Raw genomic sequence first — 17,935 nt, 5'->3', positions numbered from 1 at the left:
CCTGTTTATCACTGAAAAATTGGTCACTGTTGAATGAAGGGATAAATTAGTTATAACTGCTGCGACCCTAAGAAGTTACATTGAACATTGTCTTTCACTTCAAGAATATCCGTCATAAAATATAATAATGTCGTTAGTTCCTTAAAATAAGATTTGGTAGTTTTTTGGGGGGAGACTTCCTGAAATGTCCTCTTCCGTACGTATGGCTTCGACTAAATAATACTTTGCACATTTCAAAATTTATGGCGTATGTTTATGGCGCTTGTTAAGACTTAAATTTTAGTACGCCGTCATAAGTGTACATAAACGAAGGACGGGTAGGGTGAAGGTGAACGATGTTATAAAATAACATTTTCATAGAACATACATCAACGGTTTGTTAGGCAGAAGCAGTAAAACCTTTTTAAATTTTTTTTTAAATATGTATATCTAGCATGCAATGTGTAATGACAAATGCATTAATGTAATATACACGGAGTAGTTAAATCGGCATGTGATGATTGCCAATATTGATATTCATACTGCCATACGCAAATATGTTTTCCTGTGGATGGGGCAAAAACGTGTAAAATTTTCGAAAAAAAATAAATTAAAGGAATGAAGCGACCGAGCTTGTCATGATGCCGCTTTTGTATTTTCAGAATCGAAATTTAAGTAGTGGGTGCACAATTTGGGTGAATTTTGTGAAATTTCTCTTGCTTCCATCGAATACATAAATAATATAAATCATACTGCACTCTTAAAATGATTTTAAAACAAGAAAACTGTTGTTAAATTGTTTTACTGACTAAAAGCATGAAAAGAAAACCCCAAATTCAAATAAACCGATTCTGGTTGATTTAACCATGCTATCGGCCGGAAATAATTTAATAATGGTTACTTTGACCAGTCATTTTGAATAACATGGGAACTTGCCAAATAACCTCGGACAGGAATGACAAGAATAATTACTCAACTATATTATTCATTTCATGCTTTCCATGCGTAGCGATAAATATTTCCAAAATTTCGTTATCACCACTGTGTTCATTATAGCTCGATTATGAACCTTACTGGCAAGAATAAGAAAGTTTCACGTTTAAAGGTACTTAAAGGGATAGTGAAGATATTCATATCTAAATAAAGAGAGTATAATTCACAGAGCAAAATGCTGAAAATGCCATTAAATCGGATAAAAAATAACGAGGTTATTGGATTTCAAAGATTTGCATCATTCTGGTGAAACAATTCTAGGCATGTTTTCATGAATATCATCAGGTGGGCTGATGATGTCACATCCCGACTTTCCTTTTTGTTATGCTATCACATGTAATCATAATTGTTTCGTTTCTTCATAAATGTGTAAATGATGTTTCACCAGCATTATGAAATAAGTTTCAGCAAGAAATAACCAATGCATTGAATCAGTTGTAAAATCCAATTGTTTTAGTTCTTTGTAGACTTGTTTTCATATAATAAAATACCGAAGAACAAGCAGGGATATGGCATCATCAGCCCACCTAATGAACATTCATAAGACATGCCTAGAACTGTTTTGTCCGAATAATGCAAATCTTTAAAATTCAATTACTTTATTTTTCATCCGATTTTGATCAAGTTTTCGGAATATTGCTCTGTGAATTTTACTGTATTTACAAAAATATAGATGTCTTCATCCCAGGGCATCCCTTTAAAAAGGCGAATTGACCACCACTGTGTATAGTCTCTCATTAATAATAAATAAGCCATTGATATTTAGTTGTTTAAAGAAACTAGAATGTGTTAGAGAGGAAAAGCAGTTGTCTCTAACTCGGAAGCATACTTATTGCAGTATGAAAGTCTTGAATATTGAATTCATATCATTTGAATTAACCTGAATTGACCCACACTGCTTGGCTCGGAATGTAGAATTATGGATACAGACTCTGGCCAGGTGTTAGTAAGTCTGCTGGTTCGCATTTGCATTTTGCATTTGTTCAAGATTCAGCTCACTTTTCCTATCAAGTCGGTCACTTAGGCTGTATAATGTTCGAGAAGTAAACTTTAAAGCCTATTCCTATGGCAATAAGCGAAATGATAACTGGCATAGCCATTTTAGACGGGTGTAGTGTCAAAGTTTAGTATAACAAAGCCCCCCCCCCTCACCTCCAAAATAATAATAAAATAATTGTATTAATAATTATTACAACTCGGAATTCTGAATTACAATGAAAAGATAGGAATAATTACGCCTTAATCGGAATAGTTGGCAGGTATGTCAATAGACATGGGGATTTGGGTCAAATATCTACATTTTATTTTTAGCATTCCAACCTAATTTCCAGGGGGTTCAATGCTGCCTATGGTCTATAACTTACGCAGTACCCCGAAGAAAAACCCCGCTTCCCAGGCCCATTTTCTTGATAAATTAAGAATTAGAAAATGAAACTCATTGCTCCCATTTTCATCGTTGATTTTATTCATGTAAAAATATAATATAAAACATTAGGTAAAGATACAGATAAACTTAAAATAAGGGATGCGACTTTATTTTCCTTAAGACAATATATGAACATTACATAAATAAGGAGTAATAACACTTAACCTGATTAAACGTATCGCATAAATAAATTTCAGAAAAAACATAATATGATTTAAATTATGACATTATTATTATGGCTATCATAAAATGTGATTAAATACATATTGTCTCTCTATTATGTTGGTCAATTGAATAATACAACGAATAGATAAACAACACATTTCTTATAGGTCTACTTGCACCCGAACCACATGATCAGGGAACAAAACTAGTCATTTGTGTTGATTAATCATATTATGAGATAATCTTTACTACAACAATGGTAAACTTCCAATAGTTCAAGACATGAATAGACAGTAATATTGCTTAAACGGCTTACATCAGGCTATTAACTTCGTGTATAGCCTTAGAGTAGTTGTTTAATAGTTCTTAAGCAACAAAGTTTAGATTTCAATATCTGATCTTCCGTACATTAAGCAAGGTTGCTTAAGCAGTTAAACTACCGTAACATTCAAAGAGTAAACAACATTGTATACAATTTTAAACAACATTACAACTGTGTAGGATGTTTACACGTCACCAGAAATGTAAATTTGCTATACGGAAGTACCTATCAACGATATTACATATTTGTATCCATTTTTGATGATGAAAGAAGTGTCAAGTATAAAGGCTTTAAAGTATACCCTTGAAAAACTGTTCAACTCCATAATATGTCATATAAATAAAATTGCTACAATATACTACAATAGAAGAACATGAAAGACTTACATAGTACTATAAATTTGAAAGACTCATCACGAATTCCAATCTTCTGAAGAATAGAATATAATTACGGTTAGCAACGTTTCAATAAAATGAAAGGATAATTTACATACATATGAAACATTCCATCCTTTTCTTCACCATGAAATTATGCTCGGTATTAATATTGCACAAAAATATTGAAATGGAAACCAAAAAAAGCCCCAGCACTAGCTATCAAGGGCAAAAGAAAAGGTGCCTAGTCCGGAAAAAAGAGTAAGCCCTAAAGTGGCAAAGTATTTCTTTTAAAATAAATACTTGATCCTAAAAAGGGTAAGCAAGTAAAGGGGCAAAGTATTTCTTTTAAAATAAATACTTGATGCTGAAAACGGTAAGCCCTAAAGGGGCAAAGTTTTTCTTTTAAAATAAGTGCTTGATCCTAAAATACGCAATCTAGAGATCGCATATTGGTGATAGTTAAGCTATCTTGCATTTGAAACGCTGTCATTTTATTCGAATACACTTATCAATTAAATATAAATAAACAACACCTCTCTTGAAATTCTTACCGGCTTTCCTTTAAGATCAACAGTGTTTATGTATGAACATATCTCAGAAAAAAATCATAGCTAGTCGGTTTCTTGCCAATTTTTGTAAGCAATAATATCATTTGGTTAAAATCACCATCGATCCGCTGTCCAATAGAATCATTTTTGGTACTCTATACAACGTTATTTTGTTTTTATCTTTTTCTGGAAAACATGATAAAGGGGGGGGGGGAGGTTGAGCGTCATTATCGATTATATGATATTACCCTGTTCGTTCGTACTCTAGAAGTCCCAATATATTATCAAATTATCGTTCCATTGCTAAGATGATTGCAATGGAATTCTTCTCCCGTTTATCCAATTTATAAGATAACCATAGCAAGTCCCGTTTACCACTTAGGTACAATCTACTGATCTACCAATATATGAACTGCTTTACATTTTTTTTTACAGTGGCGAGGTACATAATAGTTTCATTGGTGACAAATAAAATTCCTCAGATAAAATGTTCTGATAATTCTCTATGTTCAAGCGGTGCATTTTAAAATGTGCATCACTGCATTTGTTGAGCATGACTGTGTAAATTTCAGAGTATATTTCACAAGACTACGAAATATGTCATGATGGTTATCAATTGCAGATCACTCTTTTATGAAATAAGCGAAATGAGAATTTCATTATTCAATTTTTCATCTGATAGTCATGAAATTTGCAAGATGAATATTGATTTTTGTTCTATTTATTCTACTCAATAGAAACTTTCATATTTGATTAATGTTTCGATTTTGGTCAACAATGAGCATCATTGAACAGACATAAAAACAAAAGGATGGCATAAGGATATACAAAAGGAATTGAATAGAATACATTGAAGAAGATGACACATACGTTATTACTATTTGATTTTACGAAGCTCACAGAAAAGGCATCTCCACTATCAGTTAACTCAGTCGAAGATCCAATAGCCGGGTAAAATCATAATCTAAAATCGATTCAATGCAAAACATGAAAATACATGAGGCTGGAATATTTCAAAGGCATGAATGCTTGTAAGGAAATGAATCATTAGCGATAAAGTTCGAATAAACATTACAGCTGCGAAATACGATATAAGAGCACATTCAGCTGGTATTTCTTTACTATGAAATATGCACAATATAATTGTCTTTATAGCCCGAAGGGAACATGACTGCAACATCGTATCAAAATATTTACAAAGAGCTAGTTTAGATGAATTTCACAAGCTTTACATATTTTAGAAGCAATATTGCTACTCATATTTATTGCTGCACATGAAATAACCACTTTAAGATATAAATAATTTCAATGACGTTTTATTTCTTCCATGGCATCTACATATATAACTCATGAAACTGCTCTTACATCCGATTGACATCACTACACTTCTCGAATCTACATGCAGAGGAACTAGCTAGATTTCAGGTGTCCATTTTCATAAGTTTTTGGAATGAGTCAGTCGGTTACTGAACCTACGACCTCCTGTCAACGAGGTGAAGGGTGCTCCGAAGTAAAAAAAAAATGACCATGACTACTAAAAGAGCGGTAAAATCTAGCCATTTTGTGGCCTCTTTTTTTAACCTCTTTTTCTCGCTTTGTAAAAAAATTTTGGGGTCTTTTTGCAGCCCTTTCTCTTCTTTTGTAAAGCTGATTTGCAGCCGTTCTGGAATCCTTCGAAAAACAGCGAAATTTTGTTCATTTAGTTTTCTCCAAAGGCTTTAGTACATGGAACGGCTTCAAAACGGAAGAATTATGTTCATCTTGCTTACTGTATGTTTCCCAATGACAATTTGCCGGAATAAAGGATAGGTACACAAATTCTCTGAGTAAGATAGAAATCACTATTCTACATGTATAAACAGATTTTAAGCAAGATTAGAAACACTTGTCAATCACCAGTCGCCGCCTTCATTATCATAGGCAGCTGCTCTAGGAAGTCTCTCGGGTGGTGTACGCATCATTGTCTCAGGTCGGAAACCATTGGATTCAGAGTTTGCCAATAACCTATTCTGCTGGCCTCTCTGAGCAATGAGCCTCGCAGAGCTGTTCTTGAACGTGGAGTTTGTCTGTCCGGAAGTTGACGTGAAGGCGCTAGACGCGCCGAAGGACTTGGGCAAGCAACAGCTGAACTGCGAGCGCCATGCGCGGCGAACCTGAGGCTGGCGGACGCAGTAGAGCATGAAAATGAAGTAGCCCTGCAAAGAGTTGAGGATGGTGAAGACTCCCTGAACAACCTCAGCAGCAGGCTGGATGATGCTCAGGTAACCCACAGCCCACGTTAGCCCCATGAGGATAAGGATGCACACTGCATTCTGGAATCTTCGCAGGCGTTGGCGCTTCTCTGTCTTGTCAAGTTGCTTCCCTTTAATGGTTTTGTTTAGTCTCAGGATGACGCGGACGAAGATAACGAAGTTGAAGATCATGATCAGTCCAACTGGAATCAGAAGTCCGCCGATTAGAGGCCAGAATTGGAGAAAGCAACTAAACAAATGAAAATATCATATTTACAAAAGAAAATGTCCTGAATATTTGGCAATAGATTTTTCACCAATAGTGATGTGATGATAGATGAACATGCGAGATATATATTTATTTACACTATTTTTGTTATGTTTGGTTTTGAATAAATACGCACACATGTTTTTGTAGGCTGACACGATGGTACGTTGGCGAGGTAGACCTACACCATTCGTTAACTTTGCAATGGTTCACACTAGCGTACAGATAGGAGGGGCTTGGACGGTCATGCCCCCCCCCCGCAAAAACGGAGAAAAGTTTCATGACCAAGAAGGAAGATAAAGAACGAAAAGGAAAGGGAATATGATGGAATATTTTCTGGAATGTTGTTCAAATCTAAAACTAGATTCGTGAATAAAAAAAAACAAAATCATAATAATTTGCTTGATCCCATCGCCCGCAGCTTTTTAGAGACTTTGCCTCATACGCCATCTCTTGCCTATTCAAATGTTTGGCTCCTAACGCCGCTGATGGTTGATTAGATCCCTTAGAGATAAAGAGTATACAACATAAATAATTGAGAAACTAAAAAAACGATTTGGAAACGAATATCCTAAAAATATTCATCTACTCATTACAGGTTTTAGTTGTCAGGACTTAAAGCAAAGTTACGACAGAAAGAAACAGAACAAAAAAAACTGAGAGTAACATTCAAAACGACATGAACAATGTCTCCTTTTTACTACGTTTCTGCACCTGTTCTATTTTCAATGCAAAGTTCGAAAATCTGTAATTATTACTTACAAGTCCGTCTGTGCGTAATACTGCCTCGATGCCCCTCCTGTAATTCCAACTATCAACATAGGGGTCCCTGTATCCAAACAAAACAAGCAAAAGCGAAATAGTATTTGATTTTTAAAATAAGTGGTATATAACTAGGGAATCCAGCCTTGGCCTTAAACAGTTGTGTTGGGAAGGAGAAAAATAAATTAAACAGAATGGTGAAAGTTTGAAAGAAATCGGCCAAGCAGTAAGAAAGTTATTGCTACTTTAAAATTGAAATCACTAATACTATGTAGATTCCAAATTGGCAACTGGGTAATTAAATTATGACAAGGGGCAAGGACAACTTTCCCATAGGCCATGTACTTTATTATCAGGGATTTGTGGTTTTCTCCCATTCCCCCGTGGCGGTAATCTCAATATAACCCAGGTAGTATATTGCTTCATGTCCTCATGAAAAAAAAAAATAATTTGAAATAAAACTTTTGGGAAAAATGACATTTTACCCAAAATATGTATTGGAGTCCATGGAAGAGTAGTCCTTGCCTTACATCACTATGACATCACATATGCGGCCAATTTGAAGTCTCCATGGGTAAAGTGATCACCAATATTTACAACTTTTAAAAATTCATAACTTTCTTGTTGTTTGTCCAATATTGTTCAAACCTTCACCTATCAACTCGTCTGATTTTTCTTTTTCTTATAAAAACAAGTTTTTATTTGGGTTGGATTCCCCTTTAATAATGGACTGACTGGTTACTGACTGGCATAATATGGAATTGTTTTGCTGTTTCGCTAAATCATTTTAGGAGAAAGTACCTAAAAACAGTTGACGCCCCAATCTATCAAGTACTTGCACACGTAATTTTCTCCTCACTAATTTGGAAGTCAATCAGATATGAAAAAATAATGGCTACAAGCAAACAACGATGTCTTCTTTTAAAAAGCGAGGGAGATTTTCCCTTTTCATCTCTATTAATTGTTTGTCATGGTACTACTGTATTAACAATGGACATAGCTTTCTCCCTACTCATTTTGCAGTCAATCATTGATTAGAAAAATGGCTAGAATCTTACCCCAAGCAAACAACGATGCCTTCCTTAAGAAGCGAGGGAGATACGTATTGAGAACACGTACAAAGAGGATGTACATGTTGTAGCCCTCCACGGCCATCCAGAAAAGGGATGTCAGGGTGAAATAGTGGAGGAAGCCGGCAAGAATACAGCAGGGCAGAGGGGGTATCTCTTCCACCCCTCGTTCCGTATCGAGCGATATCATGACGAGGAAGACGATGTAAAGACACAGCAGGGATGCGGACAGGGACAGCAGGATCTGGTTGGGCTTACGATCACGAAGTTTCCTATAGAACAAAGCACAAAGCAGTGTTAATCAAACTGTTGACTCCTGAATTATGTCTTTGAGTAATAACATAACAAAAAAGAAATTGGAATGTGACATCAGCCAACCGAATGATTCATGACAATGTGAATATATAACTGTTTTCAAGAAATATTGTTAAAAAGTAAAATTCAATAACTCGTTATTTGCTATCAAATTTTGCTGAGATTTTTAGCATTTTGCTCTGTGAAATTCACTCTCTCATTTAGATTATGAAAATACCTGATTTTCTTATTTACGAGATAACTCATACATCTACTTGATTTGCTAGTTCAGCCCTCTGGACTGCCATACCCGAAAAGACTCCCAAGAATTTTAAAAGCGCGAACGCGCCCTCTCCCGTTCAGGCTTACTACCCATGATCACCGCGCAATGAGCGTCCATCTTCCTCAACTTTTGCAAGCCCATACGTTGAAACATGTTGCTACGCAAGGCGGAGGGTCGGTGGGAGGGTATCAAGTAGATGTATGAGTTATCTCGTAAATAAGAAAATCAGGTAAGTATTTTCATAATTTACTTCAATAACTCCATACATCTACTTGATTTGCTAGACCAACACGGACTCAAACCGTAGGGAGGCATGTTTTCAATTGTAAGCCTAAGAAAATTTAAAAAACAAAAACAACGAAAATTAGGGAGAGGGGAAAAAGCCGCAGCTGCTTTAAGCGCCGAAGCAGCAAATCTCACCTCGCTGGACGGAATGTCCTTCAAGTAGAATGAAGTGAAGGAGTTAGCTGAGCGCCAAAAGGCGGCTCTCAAAATGTCCTCAAGAGGAATGCCCTGAAAAAGGGCCCATGACGAACTAATACCCCTAGTATCATGGGCCTTAGGTCTGGTTGTATCAGACAACAACGCACCAGCGCCCGCTGAGTTGATGGCCTCAACGATCCATCTAGAGATGGTGTCGCGGGATGCTGCTGAAAAGGGTTCACGTGAAATTACAAATAATTGATCTGAACTCCTAGACGACTTAGTGCGATCCAAATACCACTTTAACGCCCTCAAGGGACACCACAATCTATCCTCTGAAATAGACGAAAAACTAGACAGAGGGGTCAGAAAGACTTCAACTGAACTCCTAGACGACTTAGTGCGATCCAAATACCACTTTAACGCCCTCAAGGGACACCACAATCTATCCTCTGAAATAGACGAAAAACTAGACAGAGGGGCCAGAAAGACTTCAACTGAACCAGAGGACATGGTTTGATTCTTTGCGATGAACGAGGGGGTCGGAATTAACCTAACACCCCGTCTCTCCCAGCGAATGTGTCCCGGCGAAACACACAGGGCATGGAGAGAACTTCGCCTTTGGCCCGAAGCGATAGCCATTAAAAACGCTGTTTTGATAGCTAAGTTATGGAGAGAAGCCTCCGCTAGGGGCTCAAAGGGCGGTTTTGCAAGGGCCCTAAGAACTGCAGACAAACTCCACGACGGGGCTAAGGATTTGACTGGTGGACGCTTCAAGAAAAAAGATTTTAATAAATCCGTAATGACTGACGAGTTAGATACTGAAGAGCCGTCCGCGAAACCGCGGTGCGTCGCTGCAATCGCGGACCGATAGCCCCTGATAGTTGCGATCGCTTTGCCTTTATCAAAAAGGCCAACCAGAAAATCTGCAATCGATGCAATCGAAGCAGAACGAGGATCGAGTGAGCGTTGACTGCACCACTCCGAAAAAATGCCAAGTCTGGAGTTGTATAAGTCCAACGTGGAAGCACGCCTGCTTTCCGAAACAAACTTGGCTGCCCGATCCGACAGACCTAGGGCCCGGGCATCCTCCCCGAGAGCGGCCACGCAGTCAAGTGTAGTGACTCCGGCCGCGGATGCCTGATTCCCGAGAGGGACTGAGAAACTAACTGACTTGTCGGAGGTAGAGTGAAAGGATCCCCCACTAATAATTCCAGTAGTTGAGGGAACCACGCCCTTCCCGGCCAGTTGGGTGCTATGAGAAGTACCCACGCCCTGTCCGCCTTCACCTTCCGGAGGACTTGCGGGATCAGAGAGAAAGGCGGGAAGGCATAGCACCTCTGATGTCCCCAGTTCATTGAGAAAGCATCGAGATGTGACGCTTCCGTCTCGTTTACTCGAGAGCAGAAGACTGGGAGCTTCCGGTTCAGCGCTGTTGCGAATAGGTCGATGTCCAGTGGCCCCCAGCGGTGGAGAATCAACCTGAAGATCTCTGGATTTAGTGCCCACTCGGAGGGGAGGCAACGCCCCCGAGAGAGGAAGTCGGCTATGAGGTTGTCCCTGCCCGGTATGTACGAGGCAATCGGGACAATCTCTGCTGCACGACACCACTTCCAGAGATCCGCAGCCAACGCGTCGAGAGAATCCGACCGCGTGCCCCCTTGCTTGTTTATGTATGCTGCCACAGACCTGTTGTCCGTACGGACCAGCACTGTCCGCCCGGTCAGCTTGTGCTGAAAGTGGCGGAGTGCGTTGGACACCGCTTGCATCTCCAACACATTGATGTGAGGGAGAGCGCCTGGATAAGCCCAAGCTCCGGACACCATCTCCCCCTCGCAGTGGCCACCCCAACCGGAGAGCGAGGCGTCGGTGGTCACTGAGGCTGACGGGAGGGGAGTCTGTAGTGGCTTGCCCTGAGCCACGAATGCTGGGCGAGTCCAGGGCGCTAAACTGCGACGGATAGACAGTGGCAGAGGAATCCGAGACTGCAGTGAGTCTACCCCGGGGCTGTAGTAGCGGAGAAGATGTCTTTGGAAGGGCCTCATGTAGAGACGACAATCTTGCATTATGTCTACTAGACTGGCCATATAACCTAGCAACTGAAGCCAGACGCGGGCTTTCACGTGACTGCGCCCCCTTAGGGAGTGGGCGAGAGACGTGATCGACCGCACCCTGTCTGGGCTGGGCCGCGCGAGCTGGTTCGGTATATCTATCCTCGCGCCCAAATACATGGGAACGCGGGAGGGAGTGAGCTCCGATTTCTCCCAGTTGATCATGAACCCGAGGCTCTGAGTCACCCGTAGTAGCAAGGAGAGGTGAGCTTGCAACTTTGCCTCCGAGTCTGCGACAAGAAGCCAGTCGTCTAGATAGACGAAGAGTCGCAGGCCTTGGCTTCTCAAATAGGCTGCCACAGTGGTGACTATGCGAGTAAACACTCGGGGCGCCGGTCGCAGCCCGAACGGGAGGGCCCGGAATCGGTACGTCACACCGTCGAATTGAAAACCCAGCAGATCTCGCGAAGCTGGATGGATGGGAATGTGGAAGTACGCGTCGCGTAAATCCAGAGACACGGCCAGGTCCGACGCCTCCAGTGAGGGGAGGATCGTGGCTAACGTTTCCATCCGGAAATGTTCGGCCGGAATGAACGTATTGATTCTCTTCATGTTGAGAATCATTCTCAATTTGCCCGAGCGCTTGGGAATGACGAAAATCGGGGATAGACAAAGATTGGGGTTGTCTGTCACCCTCTCTATCGCGTCCTTCTCCACCAGTGCGGCGATTTCGGCCGCGATGTACTGATGGAGGGTGGAGGAAGGCGGTGAGGCGATGCGAATCGCACCGTGCGGGAAGGCTTCTATTTCTATAAAGAAGCCGTCTCGCACGACGGATAAGATGTATGCGTCTTCCGTGATTTCCTCCCAAGCCGGGAGAAAATGACGGAGACGCCCGCCTACCTTGCCCAGCGCTCGGGGCAGCATGTCAAACCGACTGCTTCGGTTTGGGCGGCGCCCTCGAAGCGGGTCGCCCCCCTCTTCCCCTGCTGGGCGATCTCTGCCGATGCTATCAACGAAGGACGACTTAGACGACAGAGAGCCTGACCTGTGCCGGGGGGAGAGAACCGCACTCTCTCCCCGGACTTCCGGTGACCCGGTGGGTCGCATAGCCCTTTGGGTGCTGCGGCGGCAGAACCTGGTTTAGGCTTGGAAGCCTTGGCTACCACTTTTTTCTTTGTCCGAGACCGTGGCACCACAGTCTCGGCCTTCCTACCCTTAGCATCCGACCGCAAATTCGGAATGCTGATTGACGCAACCTCATACTCACCGCCGCCGGGGAAGCGGCCGACTTCTGTAAACTTGCAATCGGGACGGTCCCCGTGGAGGGCACCAGGTCCTCTGGGGCTGTGTTAGTCCCACTCATCGGTACCTCTCTCTACCCTGAAAAAAGAAAAAACAAGAATTTTTCTTCTTTTTTTTACAAAGATCTCGCTTAGGGAGAAAGGAGAAAAGCATAAGCTAAGAGAAAAAAGCCCTGCTTAGATTAAAAGTGGAGACCGGAGTGGTCTTTCCCTCCTCCTATAAGAAATTTGTTTGAGCAAACAGAACAATTCAAAAAAGGAAGAGTAGGGAGGAAGAAGAACCTAAGAACAGTTTAGGTATCTACCTGTAAGAAAATAGAAAGGAGGTCGGAGACTTTGAAAAAACCTCCTACAAGGTTCCCCTACTATTTTTTTTTTTTTTTAAATAAAAAAGAAAAAGGGCGACTGAAAGAATTTTCCCTTTTTTTTTTTTTTGTGTGCCAGAAGGAATAGATCGAAGCAAGAATTCAAAAAATGAATGCAAGCTCAGAAGGGAACGAAGTTTCCACCTGCGAAGAAACACAAAAACAAAAATTTCAGAGCAGGAAGAAAAAGGATTGAGAAGCAAACAATTCCAGATAAGAGAAATTTTACGATAATTTCCAAGAGGAAAAACGTAACCTCCTGTGGAAAGGTAAAGAAATTCAGAACAGGAGGAAGGAGGAACGTCTCTAGTAACGATTCCAAGAGGAAGAACGACACAGTAAATCCTCAAAGAAGAATCGTAGAGCCCGCCTGTCGAAGTAAAAAATATAAGACTAGGAGGGGAGAGGGAATTGAACGAAGAAAAACAATTCCGGGAAAGGTCAAAAAATTCCTAACAGGAAAAGAAGACCCCACCTGTAAAAATTTTTTTTTTTTTGGGGGGGGGATTGAATAACCAATCAATCAAGTTATAATTGCGTAAGTCGAATTAAACAATCCCAGAAGAGAAAAAGGGCTTTAAGTTCCGTCTGTGAATAAAATATTAATCAAGAAATTTATTCAGAACAGAAAGGAAAAGGAATTGAGCTTTAAGTTCCGCCTGTGAATAAAATATTAATCAAGAAATTTATTCAGAACAGAAAGGAAAAGGAATTGAAGAATTAATCAATCAATAATCAATCGAAAATCTTAATAAATCAATTCCGGAAAGCAAGGAAAGGAACAGAGTTGAAGATCCCAACCTGCAAAAAGAAATAACAATAACACCCTCGACAACAAAGTGCAAAGGCTGTCTAGATTTTAATTCAAAAAACGGCACCAAAAACCACCACACTTTGAACGTGAAGAACAATAACCGTGGCAGGAGGTGAAGGCTTGCTGCCACGTCGGCAGACCAAACCCGGTGCCTCGCGAACGCGCTAGCGATGCGGCGCGACGAGGGGGGGGGGGTCGAAGGACCCACCGCCGCGGAACGTGTTTCAGCGTGAAGAACCCAAACGTTAGGAAAACAATTTAAGTGTCACCAAAAACACGCTAAAAAGTCGCGCCGGGTGTAAATTCTGAACACAATCTTACACACAAACGGAAAGATTGAATTTAAAAGGGAGAATGCACAACTGATAAGCAAAAAGAATATACCAAAGATCAAAAAAGATTTGAGCTTTAGGAGACTTATCTGAGCACGTCTTGACAGATGGCTTGCCGAAAGCAAAAGAGGAAGATGGACGCTCATTGCGCGGTGATCATGGGTAGTAAGCCTGAACGGGAGAGGGCGCGCTCGCGCTTTTAAAATTCTTGGGAGTTCTTTTCGGGTATGGCAGTCCAGAGGGCTGAACTAGCAAATCAAGTAGATGTATGGAGTTATTGAAGTAAATATAAATATTTTCAGCCCGAGGTACCCTTTGAAGACTCACTGACATAAATCAGGACCATTGTAATTAGTGTTTGTGTTAGGATCATCATTATAATATAATGATGCTCCTAACCCAAACGCTAATTACCTTGGTCAGTGAACTTCCTTTTTCTACTATAATATGATTGTAACAGTATACCTGTACATGTCAGGCAAGCCAATATGTCAAATTTTGGGAGATTCAGATATTGGCCTGAAATTCATCCTTGATCATTATATGAAAAATATTACGATTGGCATCATTGCAACAGGATAGATCAGATACGGGTCCATCTTCATTTCATTAATAACATAATTTTAAGTTTGAAATAATATCCAGCATGTTATGCTTTTATATCTATATCATTACCACAATACAATTATCATTATCTAGCTCAGAATATTATATTTTGCACATCCACTGAATCATACTACCCATCCTCGTCATTTCAGATACTGAAATACTCACTTATTTGATGCATATGTTAGAATTGTTATAACCAGACCCCATATTGACATGCAGCAGCCTACATAGCTTATGATCTCCAGGATAAAATCTGCTTGAGCTGACAATCCCTCTCCTCCATATATATCCTAGAAGATAAAGAATATATGAATTACATTTCCAATCATATGGATTTGTGTAAAAGAATCCAGGCCATCCCTAATCAGCACAAACTGGGGAACGTTTCATGAAATAATTTGTCGGACGTACACTGTACAAAATATTGGTAAGGCATCATTTTACCCAATGCGGGAAGCATATTGTCCAGAAAGTTTAAAAAGGTATGCAACAATTACTCTAGAATGGGCAAAATTTTCATTACACTGGATGAATAAAAATGCCTAAAACGAAATGCCCAATGTTGGTCGGACACATACATGTAGTTGCCATCATGGAGCATATGTACCCATTATGTTGTGTATTGTCTTGTCTGACAAGTACCGTTTTTCCCGACAAGCAACAATGAGAGCTGTGCTTCTCAGCCAGTCAAGTTCAAGAAAAGTTGTCACATAAAACAACTTGTTAGACGAAAAATGTTGATGAATCACTCCACAGATAAGTTGTATCTTGACACCATACTCATTCGACATTTTTGCCGAATGGATCACTTCCATCTAATTACGTTGTACAAGTAGACAAAAATAAACGATTTTTGAAAACAGGCGTGTATATCATTTGAATATGTCAACGAGAAAAGGGTCTTTTGAATGAATAAAAAATGCGTTTAACAAGACGTAGGTTTTTACTTGGTCTCGTAGATCGTAGACCTATCCTGCACAAAAACTTACTGCCATCAAAAAGGCATCACACAGGCTTTTGTTTATTATAGCTAATTAACAATAAACCGTAACAAGAGATACCTCAGCCGCCATGTAGTCTTGTAACTGCTTTTTTTCAATTCGTATATATTTTTCCTCCATGATTACAATTTTGCATTAAGCATAATGATCAGTTTAGGAGTTCCCCCTTTTTTATTTACATATGTATGTCTATTTTGGGGGTTTCAGATTAGGCATACTACTACTAATATTTCTAATAATAATGATGATAATAATGATATTGATAGTGATATGCATTGATATAGCACGATCTATCTAGAAATACATGTATACTCTTCCGAGGCGCAACAAGAAATGGTGAGAATATACATGATATAGAGTTGTGTAAACTAACAATGTGCCAATAGTGGTGTTGGTTGCTAGAAGAGGACGATGGGTCACAATGTAACGGAGAGTTGATAAAAAATAGTTGCATAAAAAGATTAAACCTTTCGAAACGGAGTCAGCTATTTTCCTAGGGTTTCATTAGTAACCCCCCCCCCCCCCCCCCCCCCCGTTCCGTTCCAGTAGATAACATAATACACACCATCAGGATTCCGAAGTTGGTTAGGTGATCGCACTCGCAGGTTATCCTGTCTGTGCTCTCATTGCTTGTCTTTCTACACCCTCTCGTGGACCATCGCTTTTCGGTAAAGTTGTAGGACACGCAGGTAGCATTCGTCCCATTCTAGAATGGAAAGCAATACAAAAAGACGCATGAAATATTACTATTTCTCTATCAATATTAATATAACCATTACTATATTAAACTTCCATCGTACATTTCTTTACTTTTTCAGCAACAAAGATCAATAAACTATTATTATTATTTGTTTGTATCATCTAAGTATGTCATCCAATTCCACAAGTCTGCAGCATGCGCGATTCATGATATTTAGCAGGACTAAGTCAAGGACAAACAAAGCCATATCCATCAACAACACGAACATCATAATCCAAAGCTAACTTTATAGTTATTTTTTTAGATGAATAGAAGTCCTTTAACTTTCCTCCCAGCTTCACCCCATATACTCCCCCTTTCTCTCTCAAACATAAACACGCACACAAACACGCACGTGTATTCCCCCCTCCGTCTCTCAATATATTTATTCATTTCAAATACCGTTTTTATATCTATATGATTTATCTATTACTTTATATTGTGTTCCTTGGCCTAACAAAGTTTAATGTTTACGTTTGGTTTAAATCGGAGTCATTTAAATGTTCAGATACGATATCACTGATGACTATAACTCGGGTTTAATTTTATTTTATTGCATAAGTTGTGGTGTAACAATGGAAAGCCCAATGTGACAGGTATCCCTAACAGGACAAGCTCAATTTGTCAGCTGATTTAAGACTCAAGTCATTCATTACTGACCGGAATAACTACTAAAATAGTTCTCTTTATCATTAAAACATGAGGGAAGGGCAGTAATAATGTAAATGCAATATTAAAACATTTGGCTTCCCATAATTTTAGAACAGAGCAAGGCGACGTTCTTAGGTTGGCCGGACTTAAGAATACGGGCCAAAGAGCAAACTCACTGGATTGATCGGAGTGAATGATAGGACAACTGGCTGCTCTAGGTCTTCAATTTCTTCATTATCCACCGCCGCACCTATGATCCTCGAGTTCAACTCTCGTCCAAACTCCGTTTGGTTCTCGTTCAACTCTGTCAGCTCTCTGTCCCTGAAGAGAGCTGTGTCCAGGTGAATGGTGATGACCAAACGGCCTGTAGACCCTGTTAACTTGTCCGCCAAGATCGCTGGCAATAGCAGGGTGGCTTGGGCTTGAAGCACCTCTGGCTGCGTTGATAGATCGCCTTCCTCTACCTGAAAGTCATCACCGGAAATGCTATCTCCGTCAGGTGTAGCCGACATGTAAACGGTTAAGCCTTGACTGATTTCGTCCGCAGTCACATCGAGTACCTTAGAAAAATCAAAGAAAAAAGTAATGAGGATAAAAATGATGATCACAACAAAAATAGTAAAAATAATAATAACAATGACAATAACAAGAAAAGTGGTGATAATAATAACAAAAATATAACAATGATAACTACAAAAATAGCGATAGTCATTAAAAAAATATTTCCGTCAAGAGGGGGGGTCTCTTTCCTCAAACATTGCTCAAAATCTCCCTGAACGTATTGGTTCTCCCTGGCGTCATCTGAATGTTGTTTTACGGAATAAGCCCATCGTTCCTTCTAAAGAGATCCCCTCTGAAAGCTCTTAGGTAGATTATAATGATAATAGGAATGACAATAGTTAACTGTAATTTCAGCAATACATTATTG

At 40.0% G+C, this 17,935-nt stretch overlaps 1 protein-coding gene across 2 annotated transcripts in view; it reads right to left on the bottom strand.

Moving 5' to 3' along the window:
* Window positions 1-2,414: 2,414 nt before the first annotated feature.
* LOC121423655 overlaps window positions 2,415-17,935 on the bottom strand; it is an 88,420-nt gene continuing 72,899 nt past the window's right edge. For both annotated transcript variants that reach the window (XM_041619069.1, XM_041619070.1), the window contains 6 exons: window positions 17,184-17,567; window positions 16,183-16,323; window positions 14,782-14,906; window positions 8,130-8,413; window positions 7,072-7,138; window positions 2,415-6,291 (listed from right to left, as the gene is read on the bottom strand). In XM_041619069.1, coding sequence (XP_041475003.1) covers window positions 5,703-6,291; window positions 7,072-7,138; window positions 8,130-8,413; window positions 14,782-14,906; window positions 16,183-16,323; window positions 17,184-17,567 — 1,590 coding nt within the window. In that variant the 3' untranslated portion in view covers window positions 2,415-5,702. The remainder of the gene's footprint in view (window positions 6,292-7,071; window positions 7,139-8,129; window positions 8,414-14,781; window positions 14,907-16,182; window positions 16,324-17,183; window positions 17,568-17,935) is intronic.

This window comes from Lytechinus variegatus, chromosome 11, assembly GCF_018143015.1.
Source record: "Lytechinus variegatus isolate NC3 chromosome 11, Lvar_3.0, whole genome shotgun sequence".
NCBI classification, from domain to species: Eukaryota; Metazoa; Echinodermata; class Echinoidea; order Temnopleuroida; family Toxopneustidae; genus Lytechinus; species Lytechinus variegatus.
This window is presented reverse-complemented; position numbering and strand designations above follow the sequence as displayed.